General features: G+C 46.3%; 1 protein-coding gene across 5 annotated transcripts; it reads right to left on the bottom strand.

Moving 5' to 3' along the window:
* Positions 1-56: 56 nt before the first annotated feature.
* Positions 57-27931, bottom strand: IP6K1 (inositol hexakisphosphate kinase 1). 5 transcript variants are annotated; one of them, XM_087824732.1, is made up of 6 exons: positions 27913-27931; positions 11764-12114; positions 10535-10745; positions 6586-6767; positions 3910-4085; positions 57-3384 (listed from the first exon to the last, which is right to left on the bottom strand). In XM_087824732.1, exons 2-6 carry the CDS (start codon positions 11984-11986, stop codon positions 2851-2853), a joined length of 1326 nt encoding a protein of 441 aa, XP_087680858.1. In that variant the 5' UTR covers positions 11987-12114; positions 27913-27931; the 3' UTR covers positions 57-2850. The 5 variants fall into 5 exon arrangements, with proteins under 5 accessions (XP_087680858.1, XP_087680857.1, XP_087680859.1 ...); XM_087824731.1 differs by lacking the exon at positions 27913-27931 and adding an exon at positions 26903-26979; XM_087824733.1 differs by lacking the exon at positions 27913-27931 and adding an exon at positions 26733-26751.
* Between the last annotated feature and the right edge of the window lie 49 nt (positions 27932-27980).

Below are 27980 nucleotides of genomic sequence, written 5' to 3'. Positions count from 1 at the left end.
CGGGTCGCCCGTCTTCCAGAAGCCGCGGGTCTTCACAAAGAAGCAGCAGACACGCCTGAGTTTCTAGCGGCTTTATTTTGACATACACGACCTCAGACACAAGCGGGGCGGGCAGCGCGAGGTGGACAGAAAGGGGTGGCTCGGCCCCAGGTCTAAGCACCCCGTCCCCCGCACGCAGCGTCCGGAAGACGCGCAACTGCGCGGGGTCGGGCCGGAGCCACGCGTCAGAGCGGCGCAGGCTTTGGGGGACAGGGAAGTGGAGCAAGAAAGCGATTCCCAGAGGCGCAGCCTTGCGGTTCCGGGAGAAGCAAAGGACCCTCCCAAGGTCCTCCAAGTTTTTCCCCTCATTAAACCATTTTTTAAAATCGGCACAAAGAAAACCAAATTCAAGGGCGTTGACGTTCAAAGCAATCTGCATCTAGGAGGCGTGCGTGTGAGCAGGTGAGCAGCGGCTATTGAACTAGCCTAGGCCTTTGGCCCCTTAGAGTCCCCACGCCCACCGCACAGGCCCCAATGTGAGGGAGGGGTGGGGGTCCCTGGCAAATTGCTATACTGGTCCCCTTCCTCTTTAAGCACCACCCAATCCCACCTCCCAGGGGCTTGTGTCACTTGGCCCAAGGAAGCACTATGGACAGGGGTCACTTGAGTAACCCAACCGTGATCCCACGCTGCACTTTGGTCCCAAGCTGGGGCTGGGAAGGCAGGGCCTGGCAGGCACAGGACTCTGGCAGAGCAGTGAGGAAGAGTAGGGGCGGAGAGCATGTGCACACACAGGCCCACCACCTGCAGGATAAAGGGGGGCTGGTTCTCCAACTGGCGAAAGTGCTGAAAAGAGGGGACCCACCCTGGGGGGAGAAGCAGCAAATCCCAGGCCTTCTCTTTTTAGTGCCAGGAAAACACTAAATATAAGTGGGTACAGCCTCTTGCTATGAAGAGAAGGGGGTGGCATGTGCTCCCAAAATATAGGAACTCAGGAGGCACAGCACACCTCCAGGCTGGGCAGGTTCAAATCAAGGTAATCCAAGTGCCCCTGTCTCAGCCTCTGCCTTGCCAGGAAATGACTGTCTACACTAATGAAGAGCTACTGCCCCTACGGCTGAAGCCACAGAACAGTACAGGAGAGAAGACAGTCATTACTGACCAGAAACAAGCAAGCTGTCCCTCCCAGCCCCAAGGAATGGGAACCTGCCCAACACTGGCACCAGGGTCAGAGGGCTGAGACATGGGATCCATCAAGGAACCCATTTAAGAAGCATGAGGCTGCCTCAGGACCAGGAAATTATCCATCAGTTACCAAGGCTTCTCACAGACAGAGTCTAGCAAGCTTACCTTTAATGCCCAAACAGGGATATGCCCAAAGTGACAATGACAGTGGCCCCTAGGTTCAGAGGTAAGGGCACTAACCTTGGCAATGGTTAGGTAAGTGCAGTGTCACCTCCTGGCCAAAAGTATTAGAAGTGGCAGGCCTCTGTGTCATTAAGGGCTGGCAGCAAAAACTAAGACCATGGAGAAGGGGTCACCCCTTGGGCCTTCACTGTACCACTGTAAGTACTGAGTGTTGAAGGGGCCACACTCCAGGCCCACAGAGAGGGTGCTGGGCCAGCAGGGAAATGCCTCCTACAATTAATTCTACCAGTTCTTTGAAAAAAGGCAGCGCCTGCTGAAGACGGGCCAGGGGCAAAAGCTCACCTCAGAAGTGGGAGAGAATATTTTGCTGAGGAAAGCATGAAGGAAATCAATATTTACTAATGAACAAGGCTACATCCCAGGGGAAGGATCCCGAGACGGGCTGGCAGATGGACAGAGACTGATGGACTCCAGGACTGGTAAGACAAAACTCAGCAATACCTGGGCACCTGCACCCAGGGCGCAGACAACGTCCCTACGTGCAGACAAGCCTGGAGATCCTTAAATGGGCTGCTGCCTTGAGCTTGGCCTGGGGAAAGGTGAGACCCTGAGCGGACCACAGCCCCTGAGCCCTGGGAGGAGCAGCCCATCCACAGGCAGCACAGCTGCCCACACCAGAGAAAGGGGACTCCCAGCCCCACAGCACAAGACCTGCAAATACTGTCTCGCCAGAGTCACCAGAGGCCCTGAGGCCTGCTGGGACACTGACTCTCCTTGGCAGGGGGGCAAGAGGGCGTGGCCTCCTTAGGCAAGGGATCTTGGTGAGAAAGGCTGGCTGGGGTGTGCAGGCAGGAAAAGGAGCAAGTTCAAGTGCCAAAGGGGGCCTGGGAACCCCGGGGCCTGCCCTCTGCCATAAGCTGACTTCAGCGCAGCTTCATGAATCTAGCCTCATGCTAAGAACAGAACTGAGTTGGATGGGTCCAGCTGTGCACAGCTGGTCTTGTAGTGCCCTGGGGGCATCAGTCAAAGAGCGGCTGACACCCACAACACTAGAATATGTCCCCTAGAGATGGGCACCTAATCCCTCTACTTCTGAGGAACAAGGGATGGGTGGGCATGGAGGGGCCCTGCACGAGCCTAGGGCTTCACCCCACAATCAGCAGGGCCCTGTAGCCACAGACCCCAAAAACCTAGGCAAGAGAAACCAATGTCCAAGGGTACCCTGTCCCTGCTGCCAAGCCCACCAGGGGCACCTCTGCTAAGTCAGCCTGGACACAGCAGTCAGAGCTGTAGAGCTAAGGAGCCTGGCTGAGAGGATGTGTGTTCTGCTCTCTTCTATATATATATGGATTCCAGGCTACAGCTAAAAACATTTCTTTTAGTTTATACCCAAGAGAAATATAACCCTTTAAAAGCAAGTCTGTGTGTCCTCACGGCGAGTTCAGATCAATGGTCCCTGCCTGCGGGTGGAGAGGAAGGGGTTCCGAGGGCCCAGAACTGGGCCTACTGGTTCTCGTCCTGCATCTGTTCCATGATGCTGATGAGGTTCTCCAGGCCAAACACATAGCCTCGGTCAGGCCCGTCATGCACGGTGGGGTCATCCCGGAAGCCCTTGAACGTGCTGTGTGCAAAGTCGATCATGCGGACATCCACCTTGGGTGGAGAGGAGGAGCTTGCCTCGGGGCTGGTGCTGCAGGGGCTGGTGCTAGGGCCACAGGGTGATGCCACCTCAGGCAGCCCTGTGTCCAGGTGCTTGAGACGCATCTCGGACCGGCGGTCCAGGCAGGACTCAGCCCAGCACTCCTTGCCATCATAGATGACAAGCAGGGAACTGGAGTAGAAGCGGTAGGAGGCCTGCCGCTCCAGTACCGCTTTCAGGCCCCGCAGTTTGCTCAGGATGGGCTCAAAAAGGTCACGTCGCAGGTCCAAGCCGTTGTGCAGGTACTGATAGAGGGCGTTGCGGAAGCCTTCAATGGATAACCCGCGGCCATAGTACTTGTTTCTGCAGAGGTAATGCCCTGTGTCCAGCTGGTACACCTGAAACCCCAGGAAACAGACAAGGGTGAGTGCCAGGAGGTCTGATGACTGCATAGTGCCCTGGGCAAGCACTGTCTGGAAAGCACTGCTAATCAGCCTGAGCTTTTCTAACCCTACACAACTGAGTTGGCAGGCCAGGTTCATCCTAAGTTTTCCTGCAATAAAGCCAGGAGAGAGACCAGGCCTGCAGGTTCTGCACCATCACCTTTGAAATCTTTTTCCAAGCTGCCCTGCGACTGGACTCAAACTAGGAACATCGTACTGACAGACAAGAGTCTTACTTGTCCCAATGTCAGGGCAACAGGCTCTCAGAGCAGCTCTGTACCTGGAGCCCAGACCAAAGTCACCAGACAAGGACAAGAGGGCTCAAGGAACATACATACAAGGATGCACTCAGCACCCCCTGGGGGCCTCACCCTCTCGGAGGAGATTCTGGACAATGTGGACAAGGAGAGCATGTGGCATGGGCAGCAGCAGGCACAAGGGCAACCTAAAACCCGCCAGCAGCAGCTCCTAGGCTCTCACCTGCATGCCGCAGACGCGGACCCCCAGCGTGGCTGACGTGCTCTGCTCGCACTTCCTCATCTGCCGGGCTGCCTTCTCGGCCGACGCGTCGTCGCCGTGCTGCCGGGTGCCCATCTTCAGGTCCAGCACACAGGGGTACTTGAAGTGGTGCACCACGTTCTCCAGCAGGAGGAACTCTGCGCCACGGTCAGGAACGACAACCACTCTCACCGTGCACCCCCGCCAGGAAAGCACAAGCAAGTTTTTCCACAAAAGGGGGCATTCTCGTCTAATGTAATCTGTATTCACATCCCAAACTCTCAAATGTGGACTTCGCACTACTGGCTTATTTCTTTTTTTAAAAGTTTTATCGTGGTAAAACACACGTAACATAAAATTTGCCATTTTAAACATTTTAAGTGTGCAGTTCAGTGGCATTAAGTAGATTCACATTATTGCGCAACCGCCACCACCGCCCATCTCTAGAACTTCATCTTCCCAAACTGAAACCAGAAGCTGTGCCCACTGAGCACCAACTCCCCTCCCCTCCCCTCCCCAGCTCCCGGCGGCCTCTATTGTTTCTGTCTCTAGGAGTCTGTCTACTCTAGGTACTTCATGTAAGTGGAGTCACAGAGTCACTGTCGTTCTGTGTCTGGCTATATTGCTTAGCAAAATGTTTTCAAGGTTTCTCTATATTGTAGTATGACAAACTCCATGCCTTTTTATGGCTAAATGATATTCCACTTGCTGTCCACACCACACCTGTTGGAGTCATCACTCTCTCATTCTTCAGATGTCCTGAAGGCATACACAAACTACAGAAGGTTCTGACAGACTCACATATATTCCTGCACCATCAGTAAACAAGGCCCCACTCCAGGCCTGAGAAATCTTTGTAGTACTACTATAAAAATGAGAAATCAGACTTTACATTTCCAATTAGGAATCTTTAGAAGAAGCTGGTTTAAATTTCTATCTTGCCATTTTCTGACTTAACTTGAAACCAGTGGACTATATATTTAAAGCTTGTCCCTTAGTACTTCTAGGACCTTCTGCTCAAAACGGCTCTATGGTCATTTACATCCATGTCTTCATCTAAATTTGTCTGCAACAATCTTTTTTAATCCTCACCGAGGATATGCTTTTTATTGATTTTAGAGAGGGAAGGGGGGAGAAAGAGAGAAACATCAGTATGAGAAAGAAACACTGATCCTGTATGTGCCCCGACCAGGCATCGAGCCCGCAACTTTCTGGTGTGCGGGACAACACTCCAACCGAGCCACCCGGCCAGGGCTGTCTGCAACAACCTTGGATAAAGGTACAGGCTCTTCAGATATCTGCCAAATGTCACTGGGACTCACAGCCTAGGCCTCAATTCCATTGGGGACGATGACACATCACACAGCCTCAGTGGATAAGATACTCAGCATCACTCTGATGAACATTTTAACACCTCCTAATTCTTTAAAGAATAACTTACAGCCCAGCCAGGCTTGGCTCAGTGGTTGAGCATCAACCTAGGATCCAGGCGATCAGGGTTCGATTCCCAGTCAGGGCACATGCCCGGGTTACGGGCTCCATCCCCCAGTCAGGGGTGTGCAGGAGGTAGCTGATCAATGACTCTCTCATCACTGATGTTTCTATCTCTCTCTCCCTCTCCTTTCCTCTCTCTCAAGTCAATAAAGATATATATTTAAAAAAAAAAAAAAAAAGAACTTACAGAAAACCATTACATTGGGCCTTAAATTAACCGATTACCTTCCTTAACCTATAAATAAGTGACAATAAATCCTAAGAAAGGCTATAGGAGCATCTTAGTGTCTGAGAGCATGGGCTCTTGAATCCTGCTCTGGCCACTCCCTGGCTCTGGACACACTTATGCTCCAGTGCTTCCATTTCTTCACCTACAGAAGGAATCGTAAGAGTTCCTCCCTCAAAGACTATTATGAGGCGTGTATGTATGAGGTGCTCAGCACTTTTCCCCTTGGTTTCTCAGTAAGTATTAGTTATTTACTGTCTACTGCTGCCAAACACCAAATGTTTATAAGGATTCCCACTTCATAATTAGTACTTTTTACCTTCAACATCTTAAAACTATTTTACACTGTACAGGTATGTGTTTATCTTTAGATAAAAAACAAAAACAAACAGAACACCAAAATCAAACACATTACTTTTTAATTATTATCTTTTGGGAGGTGAGAAATACACGTTTGCATGTCTGTGAGCGCGTGCGCACGCGCACACACACAGATCCCTGATTCTAGACGTGTACTGATAAATATGGTAGCCACTAGCCACATTTGGTGATTTAAATTTTAATTAAATAAATTTAAAATTCAGTAACTCAAGTCACAGCAGCCAGATTGTAGTATACTCAGTGTCTACCATACTAATAAAAAGCATAGGTACAGAATACTTCCATTGGCACAGAAAGTTCTATTGGGAGTCTTCCAGACTCCCAAGTTTAAGGCTCAGCCTTAACAACCCCAAAAAGCATAAAAGACTATGCTGATGAAAGTAAGGAGGAAGAAGAGAAAGAAGAGCCTATGAAAAAGGAAGATGAGAACAAAAGAGGGAGCCCTGAGCAGAAAGGGTTTCAGCCGTGCTGAGGGAACCCTGACCCAGCACCCATCGTCCCAGCAGCAGATGCTGCTGAAGCAGCAGATGCTGCTGAAGCAGCAGTAACAAGGATACTGTAGAGCTTTCGGTCCTTAGACTCAGAGCGCATGCGGCTCAGCTGCTGCTTGTGGCAGCGCAGGCTCCAGGGGTTGTGGCTGATCTTCTCAGAACTCAGACCGCTATTGCCATCTAGCATCTGGAAAGGGACATCTGAATGGCTGTGTGGCTCCACCTTTGAAGTCTTTGCCTCCTGGGAGCTACGGAGAAAGAACATACACGAGTCACCCTCTGGGGTCTCACTGCACAGGGTGGATCAAGCCTAATTTGCCACCTACAGACCCTGCTGGTGGGCGGCATGGGGGCCCCAGATGCATGAGCACATAAAAGTGAGTAAGTGGTTATTAGTGATCTTCCTGTGTCTCTAAAAAATGTCTGAAAAATAATTCTTTGCATTAAACTACAGGAGGAAGCTACCACTTCACGTCCATTAGGAAGGCTCTTATAAAAACAGACTGAACTGTTGCTGAGGAGAAGAAACTGGAACCCTCACACACTACTGGAGGGTGCAGCCACTGTGGGAAAGTCTTACAGTTCCTCAGAAAAGTTCAACATAGAATTATCATATTATCCAACAATTCCGCTCCTACGTATATACCTGAAAGAGCCAAAAACAGACTCACAGATACCTGAATCAATGTTCACAGCAGCATTACAGTAAACAAGAGCTGGAAACAACCCAAGTGTCCGTCAGTGGAGAGATGGATAAACAAAACATGGCACATCCATAGAGTGGAATATGACTGAGCTATAAAAAGGAATGAAATTCTCATACATGTTACAACCTGGATGAACCCTGAAAATATTGTGCTAAGTGAAATAAGCCATACACAAAAGGAGACCTAGCATATGATTGCACTCGCACGAGGTAACTCAAATGCACAGGCACAGAAAGTAGAGTGGTAGCTGCCAGGGCCAGGGGAAGAAGAGTGGAGTTAACTGCTTAATACGCACAGAGCTTCTCCGGAGGTGACGCAGGGCTTCTGCAAGTGGAAGGTGGTGATGGCTGCACAACAATGTGAATGTACTTAATGCCACTCAACCGTATGCTGGGAGAAGGTGAAAATGGTAAATTTTGTTATATTTTACAATTTTTAAAAATACAAAAAGTGATGAGCATGTGGCTTCACACTTCACAAATACAGAGTGGAGCACAGGATGTCACTGTCAAGGACATGAATGACTATCCTTTCAGGCAGTGTCGAGTCCGTGACATCAACGACAATCTTTCTTTAATAATTCTGCAAGGAGGCAGATGCTGGCATTATGCTCGTGAATATCTGTCTGCCTCTGTATCAGGCCTGGAAGAAAGAGGAAAAGAGACGAGCAGGCCCCACGGAACCTGTGCCTCTCAGTGGACCAGGCTGCACCTGTGGAAAGGAAAGTATGAAGCCACCGAGTAAGGAAACTCGATTTCTAAAAAAGTCAAACCACAAAGGGATTTTGGTAAGATGACTCCAATTCAAAATATCAGAACTTTACCACAACTTCACTTTCCCCCAGCATTAAAGTCTTTGCCTGGAGTAATTTGCAAGGCTCCTTTGTCGAACTGCCAAGCAAAGCAAAGCAAAGGGCAGGCGAAGCCGTGCCCTGGAAACGGCAGAGCATGGCTGCGACTCTGAGCAGAAGCGGCTGCTGCAGCGATGTCGATGCCACTGTCCTCTCCAGAACTGTTGACGCTCCCCAACAGGGTGGCACTGGCAGAGGTCCCGTGCTCCTTTAACTGGAAGTGGAGGAGTCCGGCAGTGCCCCTCAGCATGACAAAAGTCCCATTTTCTTCTGGTGAGGGCGCTGCTAAGGCATTCAGGGGGCCTGTTTGTGATCCCCTTTAAGAAACAGCAAGGTTGACTTATTTGCCAAGTAAACCCTAACCAGTTCTCTAGATGGGGACCCTGGTTACAGCCCTCGACCTGGGGAAGAAACAAGCTCCTTTCCTGGGAGTGATGTAGAGACTCTGCTAACAGGCCAAACAGAAGTCTGGTCACTGCAGAGACAGCTGTCACCTTTAGAGCAGGGCCTTGAACCTGGACATGGGCAGACCGTCCCGTGATCCTATGTGCACTGGCTTGTCACAGATGACACATGAAATAACTTCTGTATCTTTGGAGGAGAAGAGAAAGCCGCTCCTACGAGCTGCCCAGAGAGGCACAAACCGCCAGGTAAGGACTTGGGGAACAGTCCCTGTCCACCTGAAGGACCAAGCTTAGGTCCCACAAACACCAGTCACAAGGAAGCCCCTTGGGGAGGAAGGGAGCCCTGGAAGCTGTGCCTCTGCAGGCTGGAACCCATTTCCACACGCATGGGCAGCATCAGGAGACCCTGCAACTATGAAACAGAGATGAAGCCCTCTCCTGGCACCAGAAATGCAGGTCTGGCCACAGAAGACTCCAACTGAGAACACAGGAAGTGACACATCACACGCTCAGCCAGAGTCCCATGGAGTTTTGTGCTCCTCGATGTGAGTGTGTCTTTTCCATCAAAGGGAGTGAGGGGACGGGAACATCCTAGGCCCGAGCTTTGGAAGCTGGATGTGCAGCACGTGTGGCTGAACTGGTCTGATGTCAGAGTTAACTACGTGCTGCAACATCTAAGTCCAATTCCAACTAAGTCAGGTCACAGGGCATCCCAGTCACAGAAACTTATTTTTGAGTGACAGTAAATATAGAGTAATTTAATCATACAGTTTTGATTTTACTTTGTTTCAGGAAGCTCCCATTATTGTTAGTTTACATTAGTTTTATTATTTTTTGTTTGTTGTTTGTGGTGATGTTTTGTTTTTTTTACAATCAGTGGTCTTTTTAATATATTCACAAGTTGTAAAACATCAACATTATCGAATTTTTAAGGCATTTTCATCACCCCAAAATCAAACCCTATCACCATTAGCAGTCACTTCCCATCCTCCTCTCCCCCACCTCAGTCTCTGGCCCACTAACATGCTTTCTGTCTCTATGGATTTGCTTATTATAAACATTTTATATAAATAGATCATAAAACATGTTTTTTGTGACTTGCTTCTTTCACTGAGAATAATGTTTTCAAGGTTCATCCTGTGCGTCAGTACTCCACTCCTTTTTATCGCTGAGTAATATTCTATTGCACAGCTATACCACTTTATTTATCCATTCATCAGCTGATGGACACTTGGCATGTTTCCACTTTTTTGGCTATTAGAACTAATGCTGCTATGAACATTTGTGTACAAGTTTTGTATGTGTTAAATTTCTTCAGTTCTCTTGGGTATATACCTAGGAGTGGAACTGCTGGGTTTAGCTTTTTGAAGAACTAAGTGTTTTCCAGAGTAGCTGCACTATTTTCCATTCCCATCAGCAACGTAGGAAGGTTCTAATTTCTCTACATTCTCATCAGCACTTTCATTGTCTGTCCTTTTGATTATTGCCACCCTAGTGGAAGTTCACATTTTTTGCATGAAATAGCAAAAAACAATTCTTTGTAGGCTATTTTCCTAATTTACAAGAAAAATCAATTTCCAATGCAATAAACAAAATTTTAGGTGCAGGGAAAGGGTTAATAGCTGATAGCAGAGTCTCTGAGTGATCTGACACCCAAAGCCCCTAAAGAACACTAGTCTGAATGGCTTCTCTTTGCCCTTGGGCTCTGACATCCTGCAGGTCAGAAAGAAGCTGCAGCCTCACGGTGGACCAATGCATCTTGATCTTCTGTCCTGGGGGCAAGCAAGAGATATAACAAAGCTGGAGGGCAGGGGCATCCTTGCTTCCTAAGGGCTGAAAGAGCTTCATTCTCTCTCAACCAGCCAAAGCCACACTCAGAAGTCATCCCTGGGGTGATGTGACACACAGGGGATAGGTCATATCTATATGGGTGGCCCCAAGAACACCAGCCACCTCCCCCCAGCTCAGGCCTACTTCCCATGCACAATGTGCCCGGGCTCTCGTGGTGGTGCTGACAGGGCCAGGTACGCCCCTTCAGCCTGCTCGCCACCCACCTCTCAGAGGGCTCAAAGCACAGGCTGGCCTTCTCTTCTTTGTGCTCGCTGCCACTGCCCGACCGATGCAGGCTCCGGCGGGAGTGTTTGCGCCGCGGTTGCTCCCGCTCTGGTGTGTCATCCTGCTCCACCGTCTCGCTTTCCACATAAGGGTAGGCCACCAAGTTGATGTAACCATCACTGTCCCCCTCAAAACAGACAGACACGACGCCTGTTGAAAAAATGGCAGCCAGTCAACACATGTCTACACAGGCTGGGCCCATGTGGCACAGACGGCTGGTGCTGGCTGTCCCTACAGCACACAAACGTCACCTGCCCTGAACAAACTATAGATCAACGTAGGAACAGAGACAGCAGACATCTTTCCATAAGATAGCTTACCACTCACCCCACTCTGAGTCTGCTACTTACCTTTGATCTCGGATAAATCTGTATTTATTTCTCACCCTCTTATCTGTAGCTCTCACTTGCAGTTAATGACTTTTGTAACAGTGCGCAAGAAGAATGGTGTCCCCTTGGTGACATGCATACCTGACGCAATCTAACCCACTACTTATTTAATGGCTCTGTGAAGCTGCCATTTCCTGTGGCCTCCTCTACATTGAGCCCTTCTGCCTGACAGTGTCATTAGAGAGACATTCAGACTTCTCCCTCCCAGATAGTCCCAGAAGTACTTCTTCTGCGCACATTGATCGTGATGCTAAGCTAACCTCCCCAGAGAGAACTTCCACTCAGCCGACAGCTTTGTATTTTCCATTGCTGTATGCATTCAAAAGTTTGTTGTGTCTATTTTTATCAAACAGGTTGTTTGTAATGTCTTCTAAATCATTACCAAACCACTTAAAACACAACACCTAGAAACCTAACTCAAGGAAGGAGGGTTTTTGTTTTCTGTCTTTAAAAATGGTCCAGGCTGCCTTCTGTCTAACTTCCACATCCACCCTCTGTCTGCTACGTTTCTCCTCACCCGATGTGCGAAATTGGCTCTATAATCTGAAAATTAGTGAGAAGCATTTACAAATATGCCAATACGTCAAACCAAGAACAGCCTTCTCTTTGGCCCATTTCCTTCTCTAGATGGGCACTGCCTCAATCCCTGGGCCTTTTTTTTTTTAAAGATTTTTTTTATTGACTTTTAGAGAGGAGGAAGAGAAGAGAGAGAGACATCACAGGGCCAACAAAACAAGGAAAACTGAGCTGAGGGAAGCAGTCCAAGGTCAGTGACTAACCTTTGTACTCGGGGGTGAACTCCTTCATTTCGGGAGGGAGGGACTCATAGAAGCGCTGCTCCCGGGAGATGAGGGGCTTGCACACAGTGTGGTCATCATAGCGCATCATGCTGCTGTGCCCGCCCACCTGGTGGATGAAGGGCTCCAGGAGGACTCCCCGGTCTCCGGCCAGACTCGCGTTCTTGCCATACTGCCCCACTTCCATGGTTTGACAAACACACATTGCGTTGGGGGCCCGTTGCACACTGAGGGCAGACGATGCAGCACATGGGCCACAAAAGGAGAGCTCGGTAGAAGGTCTTGGCGAGCTGAAAGCCAAAGGTCAGAGTCTGTTCAGCGTATTCTTCTTTCCTAACAGAAAGAAAGAGGAAAGAGGGAATCAAAGCTCCCGACAAGATAGTTCCCCAGTGCTCAGAGGGTCTGCAACAGGGGTAAGAGCAGGGACTCTGGTGCCCTGACACGCAGTATCCCCTGGTTCAGGCGTGAGAGGCAGTTGGTGAATTTTTATTTAATGGCGCAGCGCTGGTCTCGTCTCCTCCATCTACCTCTGTAGGCACAAAGCCCACGTTCTCTTCTGCTCAGTTCTCTAAAGGATGTGACTTAGCGCTCGAGTATGTCACAGCAACTATCCCTGTTCACCTCACACTCAGAGAAGGGTCCAGGAAAACCAGACGGCAACATGAGCTCCTTCTGCTCAGACTTCCCACGACACCCAGCACTGGTGAGGGGCTCTCCCTCACTCAAAGGAAGGGTTTCTGCCTGAGAAATCAGGTCACACTACATTCCCAAATTTTCTGCCAAAGGTGCCAAGACCAGGTGGGGAAAGCCAGTCCTTGTTAGTTGTAGAATCATAAAAACATCTTGCTTTTCCCAAAGGAATTCAGGCTTCAGATTTTTTACATTAAATCTATGGCCATCAACTCTGGACCATGTTTAACACCAAAGGGCCTCCATTCCCGCTGACTTCATACCAACCCGTGGGACAAGGAAAAGCTCCTTGCCTTCAAGTACCCTCCTTGTAATATCATTTTTCTCTCAAGAAAGTTAAAGGAGTGGGCACCTTCCTTAGTACTGAATATATTTTTAAAACTAGGAATGTACTGACAAGACTACATCTGGAAGTTCAAGACTAAAAAAATAAAATATTTGTAGAGCAGGAATAAGGTTTTACCTGCAAGAGATAAATCATTACTTTTTTTCTGAACCTCACAATAATGGGCTAACGGACTATGTAAGAACACTGTTGTAAAGCTGTCTTATCCGAAGCTGCCCAGGAAACGATGTTCTATTTCCCCGCTATCAACAAAAATCAACCTTTTTCCACTCCCACTCCCCCAAACAGATCGCACCGCTTAAGGCACAGTCCCTTCTGCTCAGCCATCTACCTTCGAGACCTCCTTCAGGATAAGGCCCCAGGGAGTCTCCCCAGAGTCTGCTGTCGCCTAACGTGAGTGCGCACACGCCTCTATGGTTCCTAAGGGAGGCTGCGCTGCCTCTACTGCAATGTATCACTGTACTGCCATCTGTCTACTTGTCTGTCACCACCACCAAATGGTTCTCTTTCATCTCCATCCAGGGTCCAAGGCAGTTTCTGGCACACAGTAAGTGCTCAAAAAAAACTGCTTTGTTGGAATGAATTAAACAATTCCAGAAGAAGACCACAGTGAGTAAAAACACAATATGAAAGTAAAAGGAATCTCACAGTGGCAAAAAGAACTAAATTCACGTCTTATACTTAGGGCATATGAATTATCTACTTGGTCATGTAATTTTAATCACAACAGGATCCTGTTCAAACAAAGTGTGTGTTTCGACAAACTAAAGCCTAGCTTGGTGCTACACTTCTCCCCTGGACCTGATTCATACCCTACTGCAAACAACCAATAAAAACAAACACAACACAGAGGCTACAGGACTCTTAAACTAAGAGAGCATGTGACTTCTCAGTTCAAAATCCTGCAATCTCACCCCATCTCAAGATCCCACAAGATCTGTATTCCTCCCACCCCCTTTTCTCTATGATCTGATTTTCTAGCCCTCTCCCATTGCTACCTCACTCTAGTCACACTAGCTAGACACACAGGCGTATTTTGCTACTCTATGGCCTTTGCACCAGTCATTCCCTCTGCCTGGACCACTCTACCCCCAGATATCTACATGGATAACTCACTTCCTTCACAAGTACTGGCTCAAATGTCTCTTTCTCAATGAGATCTACCTAACCTCCCTAAGCTTACATTGCAAACCCACCTGAACTCTGTCCCCTTAATCTGCTTTACTTTTTCTTTTTTTTTTCATGGTACTTATCCCCTTCTGACATGTAATTTACTTATCAATGATATCTGTTGCTTATTTTTATTATGATGTCAACCCCATGAAGGAAAGACTGTCTGTTTAGGTCACTATACTGGGAATCAAACCCCGTGACGCTCCGGTGCAGGACTGATGCTCTAACTGCTGAGCCACACTGGCCAGGGCTAGGTGACTACATATTATCCTAAATGCCCGGAGTAGTGCCTGGCACATGGCAGCTACACAATAAGAACAGCTGAATAAATGAATGCATGTAGGTATGTATATGATATTTGTAACAGATATGCACAACAGGATAAATATATGACATGAAAAAAATGTTTATGGAGGACACGTTCTTTCTTTTTACTATTAGGATTGTAAATAAAAAAAGTTACAGACTAATCTAGAGCTACCAAAGCCAGGACAAAGAGATGGCTTTACAGAGAGCAAAGCACGCTGGCCACAGGACAGAATTCCAAATCAACAAATAAAGAAATGCAAAGTTCTGTGTTTCAACTCTAAAAAGATGATATATGAAAGAAAAACAGTTTTAAATATACCCAGATAAGAACAGCAACAACAGAAACTAAACAAGATGTGGAAGGAAAAAGAAGATAGCCCGTGAAGAGGTTAGAACAGTTTTGTTAAGGGTACAAAAGAGAAACAAGGGGGGAATTCAGCAAACATACAGATAATCTCAATAATAAAGGATGAACCACATCAAAGAACTCCAACCAAGTTTAGAAAATACAATTATAGCCCGGCTGGGCGTGGCTCAGCAGTTGAGCATCGAACTAGGATCCAGGCGATTGGGGTTTGATTGCCGGTCAGGGTACATGCCTGGGTTGCGGAATCGATCCCCAGTCGGGGCCTGCAGGAGGCAGCCGATCAATGACTCTCTCATCACTGATATTTCTATCTCTCTCTCTCTCCCTCTCCTTTCCTCTCTGTGAAATCAATAAAGATATTAAAAAAAAAAAAAATTATAAGTTTGTTTGTTTTAACTAAACAACAGAGTAAGCCTAGAAAGTGGCAATGAATAAAAACCCTGGCAAAGAAAGAGAAACTGCAATCAGATATGGTATCAAACAAGGTCAGAACTATTTTGAGAACTAGGAAGGCACTATCTCCACAGCAAGAGCAAGACAATACCTGGTCACCAAGTTCCTTAGTCGGGCAGGCTCAGACACACACTAACATGCAGATCAGCAGACATGCACTCTAAGAAGCCTGGTTAGAATTCCAAATTCTGTGGCCAACATATTTTTATAGCCTCAGATTAACCACTTGAGTCTGATATGCAATCTTTTTATAAAGAGAAGCATCCCTGCCCAGCCGGTGTGCTAAGAGGTGCCCAGGTTGCGGCTCGATCTCCAGCAGGGGGTGTGCGGGAGGCAGCCAATCAGTGATGTTTCTCATCATTGATGTTTCTATCTCTCTATCCCTCTCCCTTCCTCTCTCTCTCAAAAAAAAAAAAAATCAATAAAACCATATAAAAAAAGAGAGAAAGAGAAGCATCCTTGGTGCCTTCACATTCCATAGGTATATTTTGTAAATTTTCTCAATTTTTCATAAAAAATGGTTTATAAACTCAGTATTTCTACTACCTCTTCTGAAGTTAAAGATATCTACTTAAGCACTAAAAGCATAATGACAAAGTATCATGTCCTTTAAAAATCATATAAAATTCATTTAGTTTTTTAAAAATTAAATTTAAACTTGGTAGGTCAGAAATGCTAAGTAAAATTCTGGCAATAATGTATCTTTAGTTTGTCTCTTACCTCTGATATAATCCAAGGTTAAAATAGCAAAATCACTCAATACAATGGCCTGATGAGTCATTCTAACAGAAAAGAACAATAAAGCAAGCTTGGGCTGTATAGCTCTGGACTTTATGAAAATTAAATTCAGAAATAAGCTAATAAAGACTCTGACAGGAAAAAGATACTGAAATACCCTTAAATTCATGGATAAAAAAACTACAGCAGAAAACTAACATATAAGCTTGTTTGTTCTCTAAAGCACATAACCAAGGAAGCCTAATGCCTCTTGAAGGCAAGTCCGTTCTTGCTTTTACATACGAGACTGCAGGCGCTGACACAGGTTAGATACGCTCAGGAGGGCGCGAGAGCGCATCCTCCTTTCCCCACCCCCCGTGGGCAGGACTGTTTCAGGCAGATGCTCACAAACCTCGCCTTTGAGGAGGGAACTGGAACGTTTCAAAGTAAGCAGGGCTGCCAACCTGAGCCTGCCCTTCCAATCTGCCAGGGCCTGGCACAACCCTCACCTAGAAACCAGAAGTGTGTGCAGAGGCCTAGAGCAATCTGGAAGGTCTGAAACAAGAAGAGAAAAGGCTTAAAGATATCTAGTTTGTTGTCTGTCCTCAGAGAAGAGATGAAGAATTGTTCAGACTCCTGGGTCCTATCCCAGGATCAAGGGACACAGCGGCATCCTCCTGAGAACACTAGGCAGAGAGCTAACAGGGAGCAAGGAGGAATGGAAACTTGGCAGGAGGCCTGAGATGTGCCAGCCCATCAAGTAACTGCCAGAACAGAATTAATTTAGGACAAAGAGAAAAGATAGAATCCAGTGAACCCCTTTCCTGGTTTTATTGGATTTGTAAAGATTAGAAACCTGTGCTTCCATATATATATATATATATATATATATGTATGTATGTGTGTATATATATATATATACATATATATATATATATAAGCAAAAATCCTTTTGAAAATATCTCAACTGTGCTAGAATGAATGGGAAAAAGGGGAGGGTTGACGACAGAATTTTAAACACAGGTCCCAAGTGATACAGGGAAAATCAAAATGAGAACGACAAAAGAAAGGAGAAACAAAGGTGCCCCTTCCTTCCTCCCTGAAACATTGCTCACAATCTGAATGGACGTTCTTAACAAGCTGCCACAGTAATACCTTGTGCTGTGACTAAACAGTGCAAGTGAGCCAGACGTGAATCAATAAGTCTCTGCCTAGCACATTTACGACTGAATCTAAACATGGTCAAACTCAGAAAGCACACACGTGGAAGGACAGGAGAAATGTTTCTAAAAGAAATACAGAACCACAGAACACTTAAAATGAGACCGTCTAGCCCTGGCCACTGTGGCTCAGTTGGCTGGGCATGTCTCATGCACCAAAAGGTTGCCGGTTCAATTCCTGGTCAGGGCACATGCCCCAGTTTTGGGTTCAATGCTCGGTAGGGGGCATGCAGGAGGCAGCCGATCAATGTTTCACTCTCACATCGATGTTTCTCTCTCTCTCCTTTCCCTTCCTCGCTCTCTAAATATGAAAAAAAAAATATATATATATATATATATATATTTTTTTTTTTTAAAAACAGCCTGTCTAAAATGCTAAAATATGGAATGAGGAGCATCCTGGACTTCACATCTCATACTGCCCATCCCACTAAAGATCCAAAACTGAGTAGAGAAGCTTCTGCACAACTGAAAGAAAGATGCACAGGGGCAGTGCCAGGCCTGCTCTCCAATCGAGGTTTCTGACATGACTGGTGACTCTAGTTTCTTTCCTTCACCTCCATCCTAATGTAGCTCAATTAAGAGAAGCTGAGAGCAGTGGGGGAGAGCTGACAGGACGGAGGCCCAGGTGAGCACACCCTAAGGTGCCTGGGAAACTGATGTGGATGCTTCCCTACATAGGATTTTCCCTCGCCATAACATTTTTTGAATAAAAGTTGTTCTATTTCAGAACAGAAACAAAAGAACAGTAATTCTTGTCACTCACCCGAATTTCAATCAGCTATAACTCTGGATTTACAACTGGAGGTCATTCCCAGTACAAATGTGCTACCTAGTACCAGTGATTTTCATATGTGTCTTGCTATTAAAGAGGTACAATGTGGAACAAAATCTCCTACACCTAAGAGAGGTGAAGCTAAAACTCTGGTCGCAGCATTGAGCTTTGTTAGTTTACCTGGAGGTCTCATTTAGAACCCCACCTCATATTAATGATTACTAGTTTAAAACATGAAAAATCTCCGGAGTAAGGAATTATGGAACCATAAAATAGCTTTTGTCTTTCCTGTGGTGTCTCAATGATATCACAAAACTGTTAGAACTCCAAAGAAGTTTTAAATCACTGCATTCTGTACTATTTTAAAAGAGGAAACAACACCTAAAAATCAGATATGGCTACAATCCAGACGACTCCTCCTTTGGCAGTGAAATCAACACACTTAAACATCTTGATACTATACTACTCTGCAGATTACCTGAAGACACAACTGAAAGTCCTCAGACATGAACACTGGATTGTGTTCAGCTGCATTTGGGGAATACAATGAAGTGTCCACAACAAAATACAGCTCTGCTAAGTTTTGCTCTTTGAGGACAGCCTGCTGCTCCACATAGGGACTGAGATCAGCCCATGTTCTTGGTCTCCTGTTCCTGCCCTCCTGTGAGACTTTCCCCCTCCAGGGCCACACAGCATAATTCTTTCTATAGTCAGACATTCAGGAAACAATACAAAGAGACTTCAGGCTGTCCCTCCATTTAGCACCACACCCCACACACAATGACACAGTGGAAGATCCATCATGTAGATCAAGATTTTATTAGAGGGCACCCAGAAGCAGATGGGCAACATGCAGTTAGAGAATGTGGGACGCATTTAACAGAAGAGGTAAATGACCTGTTTAATGCCTCACAAACCATGAGAGTGTAATTGCTTCAAGCAGATTAGATTATAGCTATGTTCTACCCTCCAGTGAAACACAATTACCACATTTAAGCACCTTTAAACAATAGAAAAACACTTCTACCTACTTCATAGACAACCCCGTAGTTCCAGATAGATGGGGAATAACTTTCACCCACACAAACCCATCAACTTCCCAACTTAGAGAAGTCTAGTACTGATGTCTTCAAAGAAGCATCATTCCTTAAAAGCGGGTTCCACATCTCTTTGCTCTTTCAGCTTCCTTTCCTGACTCATGTGACATAAGGAACTGAAAAGCTTGAACATGCAAAGCTCTCAGGATTCTGGGAGTCAGAAACAAAGAGAAAATGCAATGTTACAATTATATAGCTTTAAAAGCATTAGAAATATAAAATTAATGACCTAAGGTTCTCTTTAAGAAACCAGAAAAAGACCAAAGATAAGTATAGGGAAGGGAATAATAAAAATATAAGTAGAATGCAATAAAATAGAAAAAGAGAGAAAATGAACAAAGCCAACAGTAGGTCTTTTGAAAAAAATCCAAATAAAACTGATACATCCTCTAGAGAAACTGATCAATAAAAAGACACAGCCTTGGCATGTAGTCCTGTGCACCAAAAGGCTGTGGGTTCAATTCCCAGTCAGGGCACATACCTAGGTTTCAGGTTTGATCCCCAGTCGGGGTGAGTAACGGAAGCAACGATGTTTCTCCCTCACATCGATGTTTCTTTCTTTCTCTCTCACCTCCCTTCCTCTCTCTAAAAATCAATAAAAGAAAGTATCATCAGGTGAGTATTTAAATAATTTTTTTAAAAAAACAAGAGACACACAATTACCACTATCAGGGATTTTAAAAAGGGGGTATCACTATAGATCTTACAGGCATTAAAATAATAAGGTAATATTATGAACTGGATACCAATAAATTCAACAACTTAGAAAAAATGGACCTCAGCTCAGCTTCCTTGAGCGCTCTGTATCAGCCCTAGAGGTAGTGGCTGCTCCCATATATGCTGTTCCTGTGTTATTCAGTGTTCTCCCTACTTCTTACTAGCCAGTCTCTCATCACTCTAATACCCTGTTACAGTTAATAAATCTTTCTATTAAACTTTACTCATTCAAATTATTGTGTGGTTTCAGTTTCCTCAGATGTAAAATGAATGGACTACTACTAGTCTTATAGGGCTGTTAAAAAAGAAATTCCTGGGGTGGGCGGATAAGGGGGTGGGAGCAAAAAAGAAAAAAGGAGAGAAAGAACTCATGGACACAGACAACAGTGTGGTGATTGCAGGGGGTGAGTGGGTAGAAGAGGGTATAAGGGGATAAATGGTGATGGAAAAATAAAATAAAAGGGGGGAAAAAGACATTCCTTCTCTCATCCACTTATTCAAGAGAAAAGCATGCAGGCCAAGATTCCAATCGAGTAAGAGGAATATTACGTATTAGTTCTCTCTCGCCAAAACTTAAACTATAAATAAAATACAGACACTTAAAATTTTTAATAAAATGCCCTCTTAAAGAAGCAGTATTTAAAGAATAATTTCTCATTTCAACAAATTCTCATATGAAATTTTCATTCACTTAAATCTCTACCTTCCATCCAAAAATATTGCTTTAGCAGCTTCATAAGAATCAATTTAATTCTTTAAGAGATTTGGAAAGTGTTAAAAGAGAATTTTGATAACCAAGTTCTTGACTACAAAGAACCCAGTAGTCTCTGAACACTGGTCCAAGAAGTCAACGGTGAAACAGGAAGCAACATGCCAAACAGAGCTATGAACAGGCAAAGCGTGTAAACGACTTTTAATGGAAGGGGTTTAAGGGAGTATTCATCAGCAAAAGTACTGCTTGCTGCTCCCAGAAATTAAAATTTAGATCTAGGATCCTCTGGCTGGTGCTAGTTTTCAAATACCACACATGGAAGACCATCAGACAAGGAAGCCCCAAACTATAAAAAGTTACATGTGAATTCAAATTAAAATTTTAAAGTCCCAAAATATGTTCCACATGACCAACAATCTAAAGAGGCAGTACCCGCTGTGGTCACTGGGTTTGGACACTACAAAGGCAAAAGTCACCAAGGCCAGGCTCCACAGATAGATGATGAATTTTGTGAGCCCTATGGATGGCCAAGAAGCCTCCTGACCTGCATCAATTAACAGAATTCTAGAACCATGACAAGTATGGAAGTAGATTTGAAAGCAAATAGACCCCTCAATCTAGAAACTTATGTCTACTTGCAACAGTCCCTGGTTATTTCAACTTCCAACGTCAATGGAGTATCCATTAGTTCTCGATTCCATCTGGGTTGATCTGAAAATCTGGCAAAATGGGAAACGAAGCTTGGTCCTGAGGACTATGCAGGAAGAGTAACAACGAAAGGGGCCCAGCGCCCCACAGGACTACTCTCCAGCTTTTCCTGAAAGTGTCCCTCTGACAGTGTGGGAGTCATAGCAATGCTATTCTTAGATAGTGGTTCAGAGAAAGGAAAACATATGGACACACAAAGAGTTGTACAAGAACATTTACTGCACCTTGATTCATAATAGCCAACCACTAGAAACAACCCAAACGCCCATCAGCAAATGGGACAGCCATAGACTAGAATACTATTCAGCAGTGAAAAAGAGCAAACACAATGAAACGGATAAACCTTGAAAAAGCAGCCAGGTACAAAAGACTATATAGTCAGCTCTCGTTATTTACAGTAGTTACATTCTATAAAGTCACTGAGAACACCCAGTTAGCAAATACTGCTCCACTGCTCCACTGCTCCTGGGGAAATACAAGGTTATGTTTCTGTGAGCATCTGGCTGGTCACATTTTTGCAAACCAATCAATACATGACCTTCATACAATACATAACCTCTCATGTATATTTCTGCTTAAAGGCACTTTATTTTATATTGTCGGCTTACTAATGCTAAACTCACAGCCAACAGCCCTATAACTCATGCCTGACCTTAGCTAACATGTATTTTCTTCATAAGGCACATCTTGTACTTAGGAAAATTAGACAGCACATACTTCATTCAGCGCCATGTTTGGGAGCCATTTTAGGCACCAAATTCACCAGCAGAAAAGCACAAAAATATGAAAAACCACGGTACTTAATGTACTGCTAAAAGGATACTTGTTTATAGTATTAGGTGAATATGAAAAACCATGGCACTTAATGTACTGCTAAAAGGACACTTGTTTATAGCATTAGGTGAAAGAAGAAAGCAAAGTGTCACCTTGTCCCACCTCAGCTGGGAACATGCACATCAGGCAACTCAAAAATTTTACCATTTCCAGTTGGCTAACGGTTTTCTTTGACCAGTAAAATGGCTCAAATTTTCTTAATTCATTGTCAAATTTAAAATTCAGGAAATTTCACATCAAAATCCGGATTTCTGGTTTTCTTAAAAAAAAAAAAACAACCACACAACTCACAAGACTGATAACACAACTGGCTGGAACTGAGCAACAGTGACCTTTCAGGTAGGGTCTGTGCTAGTTTGCTCTCCCAAGACCGTACCGCTCCCCACTGCCCTTACACCCTGCTCCCTATTTAATGCCAGCTGGCCCCTGGTGTAAATGCATCACTTACCAACCCAGATGTTCGTAATGTGTCACTGACTGTAAGAAGGTACAAATCAGGATGTATAACATAATCTCATTTTTGTAAAAGTTACAAAACAGAAAAAAAAGGTCCAGTTATACACTATCTGGACCTTTATTTTTATTTCTTCTTGTTACTCATATATTATCTTTCTTTAAACTAGTGAATATGTATTACTTCTATAAAAGTAATATATGTTTTTATAACTGTTTTAGATAGAATTCACACATCATACAATTCACCCATTTAAGTGTACAATTTAATGGCTTTTAGTAAATTCGCAAATATATGCAACCATCGCTACAACTTGAGAACATACTCATCGCCTCAAAAAGAAATCCCGTATCCTTTAGCTACCATTGCCCTATCCTTCCATCCACCTCTGAGCCCTAAGCAACCACAAATCTACTTCCTATCTCTAGAAATTTGCCTATTCTAGACATTTCATAGAAATAGAATCATCATATGCAATCTTGTGTGTTGGCAACTTTCACTTAAGCATAATTTTTTCCCAGGTTCATCCATGTTGCAGCGTGTGTCAGTACCACATTCTTGTCTTATTGCTAAATAATAGTCCAATTTATGTATATACCACATCCCATTTATCCATTACCAGTTGAAGCACACTTAGACTGTTTCTCTTGTTGGCTATCATGAACAATGCTGCTATGAACACTCACATACAGGTTTTTGTGCAGACATATGTTTTCGTTTCTTTTGAGGAAATAATTAGGAGTGGGATCCCTGGGTCATATAGTAACTCTATGTTTAACCATTTCCAAAGTGGCTGCATCATCTTACATTCTCACCAGCTGTGTGTGAGGGCTCTGATCTGATTTCTCTGCACCCTCACCAACACTTGTCATTATCTGACTTTTTGATTATAGAATAAGTTGTTTATAAGTTTTCATTCAATCATAACCTGCCCAGATTTTTATGGACTTCAAGGTGCTCTTCCTCACTGACATCACACTTTTGGGGGGGGGCATTAATCCTCACCCAAGGATATATTTTTCCATTGACTTTTAAAGTATGTGGAAGGGAGGGAGGGGAAGAGAAGAGAGAGAGAGAGATGGATGTGAGTGAGACACATCAACTGGTTGCCTCCCACAGGTGCCCTGACTGGGGCCAGGGATGGAACCTGCAATGCAGGAGCATGCCCTTGACCAGGAATCGAACCCAAGACCCTCCGGGTGCGTGGGTTGACACTCTACCCACTGAGCCACACCAGCCAGGGCATCAAATTTTAGACTTGAAAAGAGTTCAGTTCTAAACCAGCTCCCCAGCCCGTCTACCTTCAGCAAAATGAGGGGACAAGAATAAGCAAGCTACACCCACCAGCACATAAAACTTTACAGAGGAAGTCAGAAGCAGAATTTCTAAGCACTCAACAAAACAAAGTCCGTAACAGGGATGCAGCACTAAAGTGAACATGTGTTCCCATCAAAACGCATTTGTAATGCCTCCTACATAAATGTAACTGCAAACTATAGCAACAAACATGAGTCTTGATCACCTTTCATAAAAGAACCAGTATGTTTTAGGTTTCTCATTCAAAACCCATTGCTCAAATCCTGCTGTAGTGGGGAAAGAGAAATGAAATCTGATTTAAAATCAGAGCAGACCCACTGGTACAAACATACCAAATGCCTGAGTGGTCCCTTGCCCTAACCCAGACACAGAGTCAGCCTTTCCCCAGCTCTGCCCATCACTGCTCCTTACAGACTCAGGGCAGCGGTGGGAGGAGAGCAAGGAGCAAACACCATGGACTCATTTACAGCAGCCAAGGTGGCAGTGAGACCAAGCCCCAACCAAGAAGAGGGTCTAAGAATCTCAGCACCCAGTGCCATGCTCACCCAACACGTTTTCCAAGAGTCAAAACTGGCATCTTAGGAAGGCGGTGAGCCACACAGCCACTTCTGAGATGCAGAATTATTGTTGTCAGGCCTCAGTTCTTCTGCACTGTAAGCAAGTTCTGTCTCTGTTCTGAAGCACTGAGGATAGGCCTCCACAGCACTAGAGTCAACCTGTGCAAGGTAGGGAGTGGAGCTCCACGGCCACCAAATCCCCATTTCTACTTGCCCATCTGCTCCATTCTGTTTAATTACAGAGGGTGTTACCAACTCAGACAAACTGAGCACATTTTTGTAAACATTTAGTCCTCACCTACTATACGCAGGTGCAGATACATAAAAATACACTCTCGGTAGTAAAGGGGTTAAGTCTTATCAGGGGAAACACAATTATTATTAAAAGAGCAAGTACTATTTTGTTTTTTGTATAAGGGCAATAATGCTACTGCCATTCAGAGGGAATGGAGCATCCCCAGGGGCTAGACTGTTTGGGGGTGTTTCATAGAGGTAGGAAGGACCCCACCTGGGTTCTGGAGAAAAGAGAAGTGAAACTGAAGGAAAGGAGTATCCCAAAGGGGGCGAAACCCACTGGATTCAGCTGGTGATTTGTGTAGAGAAATGGCTAACATGTGTAGAATGTTTAGTAAGCCATTTGATTACTGGGGATTAGGTAGGATAAGCCCTGGAGAGGTGGGCTGAGGCCAGCTGGCCAGCAGCACCTTGAATGCCACATTAGGACATCAGATCTCATCCCACAAACCTGCAGCAGTTTCTGACTTCAGTATAGGATCTCCAGAGTCTGTAAAGTCTGTCTGTTGCTGACAGAGTTAAAAGTGCTGATGTTTACAGGAGAAACACATAGACAAAGAAGTTTAAGTGGACAGAGGATCTGCTATTATAACATTCTTACTTATTTGCACTTTAAAATGCCCAGCACAGAAGTGCTGGTGTTAGCTACCTTTGGGTAATACCATGCTGAATCAAGTATTATCTACTACTCATAAATATTCACAAGGTTGTAAAAGCATTAAACAAAGGCAATACAAGTTCTTGGATATTCTATAAATTCCTTGGGGCAACAGTTCTAACATAGGGTTACACCATGGATGGAATTTAATGGGCCCTTGAATCCCTTAAGTTGTATGTAAAAGTTAGTGTTGAGAAACTTACTAAGGAGAGTCTGTCACTTTCTATATCTCAGAGAGATCCTAAACAGGACAGGAGCCTAACTTGGGGTTATTTTAACAGAAACCAGCAAGAATTTAACCATGTGGCTGCCTTACATTTCTAAAGGAAGCATTAAACCAAGGGGGGGGGGGGGGGAGTTGGTGAGATTGGGACAATTTTGAGAAGCTTCTAATTTAATATCTCCCTCCTTTCTTATCTAGAACTCCCCAAGGAACTGGTCTCACCAAGGTCAAAACTCATTCAAGATTCAAAAAATAGCAGAGGGAAGGTAATGAAATAAATAAAGCCTACTTAACTTCTCTCTCTTCTCACAAGTAAGGCCACCAGCAACAGGCCACCAGCCTTCTCTGGTTTCAGCATCTGTTCCCCAAAAGGATCTCCTGACCAGGAGATGGTTTCTTTCAAAATTAAACATTCCAAAGGTGACAAGATCCCAACCCAAGCGCTCAAAGTATTGTTGCTTGATTTCTTAGTGGTCTCATGCAGGCTTTTTGTATGACCACATACAAGGAGCCTGTGCGGAGAAGTCAAGGGACCACAGGGAAAGAGAATTGTGTTTCAAAGCATTCAGAACTCTCCAGGACACCTAGCCTTGGATCTCTAACCCTCCCACCCTCCCAGGAAGAGGGACTGACGGTTCTTCTTCATTGGGCAAGATACATTTAGTCTGTTAAAACTTAATTCGGCAGTTCCATACCATCCACAACGACCAAAAAAAAAAAAAAGTTTCATCTCTTTTTCCGATTCTAACACATTCCTTCATTTCCTTTGTCTCATTACACTGGCGGAATGGAATGTCTCTTTGTAGGTAAAATCAACCAAGTCATCACCATAATACTTTCTTCCTAGAGCAAAAAGAGGAAGACCTTACCACAAGTCCAAAAAGTGGTGGTCGAGAACCGAAGAAATGATGCCCCGACATATAATTCGGGCATCATGGACACTGAGTCAGGCCCTTTAGGAAGAAGCAAACGGTGAGCTCCGGGGAGCACGGGCGGCGGGCGCCGGCGGAGGGGCCCTGGCCCTCCCAGCAACACGGGGCCGTGCACCGGCTGCCCGGCTCGCGGGGCTTTCGCCTGGTTTGTCTGGCCTGAGCCTCGCGCCGTCTGAAAATCACTCGCAGGAGCGACATCTAAGAAAGAGGTACGGGTATTTCTCACCCCGGAGCAACACAACGCCCCGGGGAGCATCAGGCAGGCACTGGACGCGGTTCAGCGCTGCGGATCCGCGGAGCCCGGGGCTCCGGTCAGAGAAGCTAGTTTCCCGCTACCCTGCGGGCCGTCCCCCGAGCGTGGCGCTCCCAGACCTCCCCCCCGAGGCCGTCCCCCCGACCTCGGCGCCAGCCTCCGAGGCTCCGCGGGAGGCCGGTCAGGACGCTCCAGCGATGATCAAGTGATGCTCCGCGGGTATCCCAGTCCTGCGCGCTCCGCCCCAGCCCCGCGCCCGCCGCTGCCCGCCCCGCGGCCGTCAGGCCGGTCTATCCGCCCGGTCCTGTCACTCACCGGCCCGGCCCGGCCCGGGCAGCGGGCGCCCGCGGCTCCCCACGGGAGCTGGGCCCCCCGGGCCTCCAGGTTTCGGCCCGCCCCTGGCAGGCAGCGCAGGTGGCTGAGCCCCGCAGCAGCGGCCCCTCACCGGCCGCTCGGTCCAGCTCCCGGCGCTGCCCACTGGGTACGGATCAACAACAAGATGGCGGCCAGCCGAGGGGGCGGGGGCCGGGCGTCATAGTAACCAGGGCGGCAAAGAACCCGCCCCCGGCCGGGACTGTCCCCAATTAACAACCTCTTTGCCCTACCCTCGGGGAGTGCTCCCCGCTGACAGGTCGACCTGCCTGTCAATCAGAGCCCGCCTCTCAAGGCCAGAGCCGAATGCCTGGGCACGTGACTGTGACGGCACGGGTTGGCGCATGCGTGCAGTTCCCGGAGTTGTTGGCGGCAGAGCTTTTTGCGGGTGACTCCGAGGCCGGAGCGCCCTTGGCGTCTCTGCGTGAGCGACTGTGGTGCGGGCCCGCAGCGTCTTCTTACACACACGCGCGCACACTTAGGGAATGTCTGTTGTGTGCTATTTGCTTTTTTTTGGTCACCCACCTGGGAAGGGAGAGGTTGCTGTCCCCAGTTCACCGGTGAGGAAACTGAGGTGCAAGGGGGAAGCGGGACCAAGGTCACTCCACCTCTGGAAGTGGAGGCGCCGGGTCTCGTGCCTCCTCCTGCCGGCTCCAGGGTTGAATGCCCCCTTCCCAGTGGTTGGTTTCCCCAGCTTGGCCCTCCTCAGCCCCGAGGTGCCGCGGGCCGTCCCGAGCAGTGCCCGGCCCATCCCCCACGCTTGTCCCTCTGTCTAGGGTTCAGTCCCCACCACAGCCCCAGCGCACAGCGGGAACTCTCTTTCCTGCCCTAGAGTATCTCGTCTTGAGTTCCTATGACAACATATTTGCCCGAGACTGGCACGATGTGCCCCGGAGGCCAGCTGTGAGTCCTGGAAAGAAGGTTATCCCCGGTGGCCCAGGCAGAGCGCCTACCCCCAGGCTTGGCTTCAGGGTTAGGAGCCCGGATGCAGTCGCACCCTCTACACGTGTCCACACCAAGT

The sequence above is a fragment of the Miniopterus natalensis genome, chromosome 15 (genome assembly GCF_054644295.1).
Source record: "Miniopterus natalensis isolate mMinNat1 chromosome 15, mMinNat1.hap1, whole genome shotgun sequence".
NCBI lineage: Eukaryota > Metazoa > Chordata > Mammalia > Chiroptera > Miniopteridae > Miniopterus > Miniopterus natalensis.
Note: the sequence above shows the minus strand (reverse complement) of the source record. Positions and strands in the feature narration are given on the sequence as shown.

Excerpts from the sequence above, each read along its gene's own strand:
- IP6K1 (XM_087824732.1), bottom strand. The coding sequence starts at position 11,986 with ATGTGTGTTTGTCAAACCATGGAAGTGGGGCAGTATGGCAAGAACGCG. Across the intron at positions 10,746-11,763 it reads GTTCACCCCCGAGTACAAAG|GCGTCGTGTCTGTCTGTTTT; the intron begins GTTAGTCACTGA and ends TTTTTTCAACAG. Across the intron at positions 4,086-6,585 it reads TAAGGACCGAAAGCTCTACA|AGTTCCTCCTGCTGGAGAAC; the intron begins GTATCCTTGTTA and ends ACCGTGGCGCAG.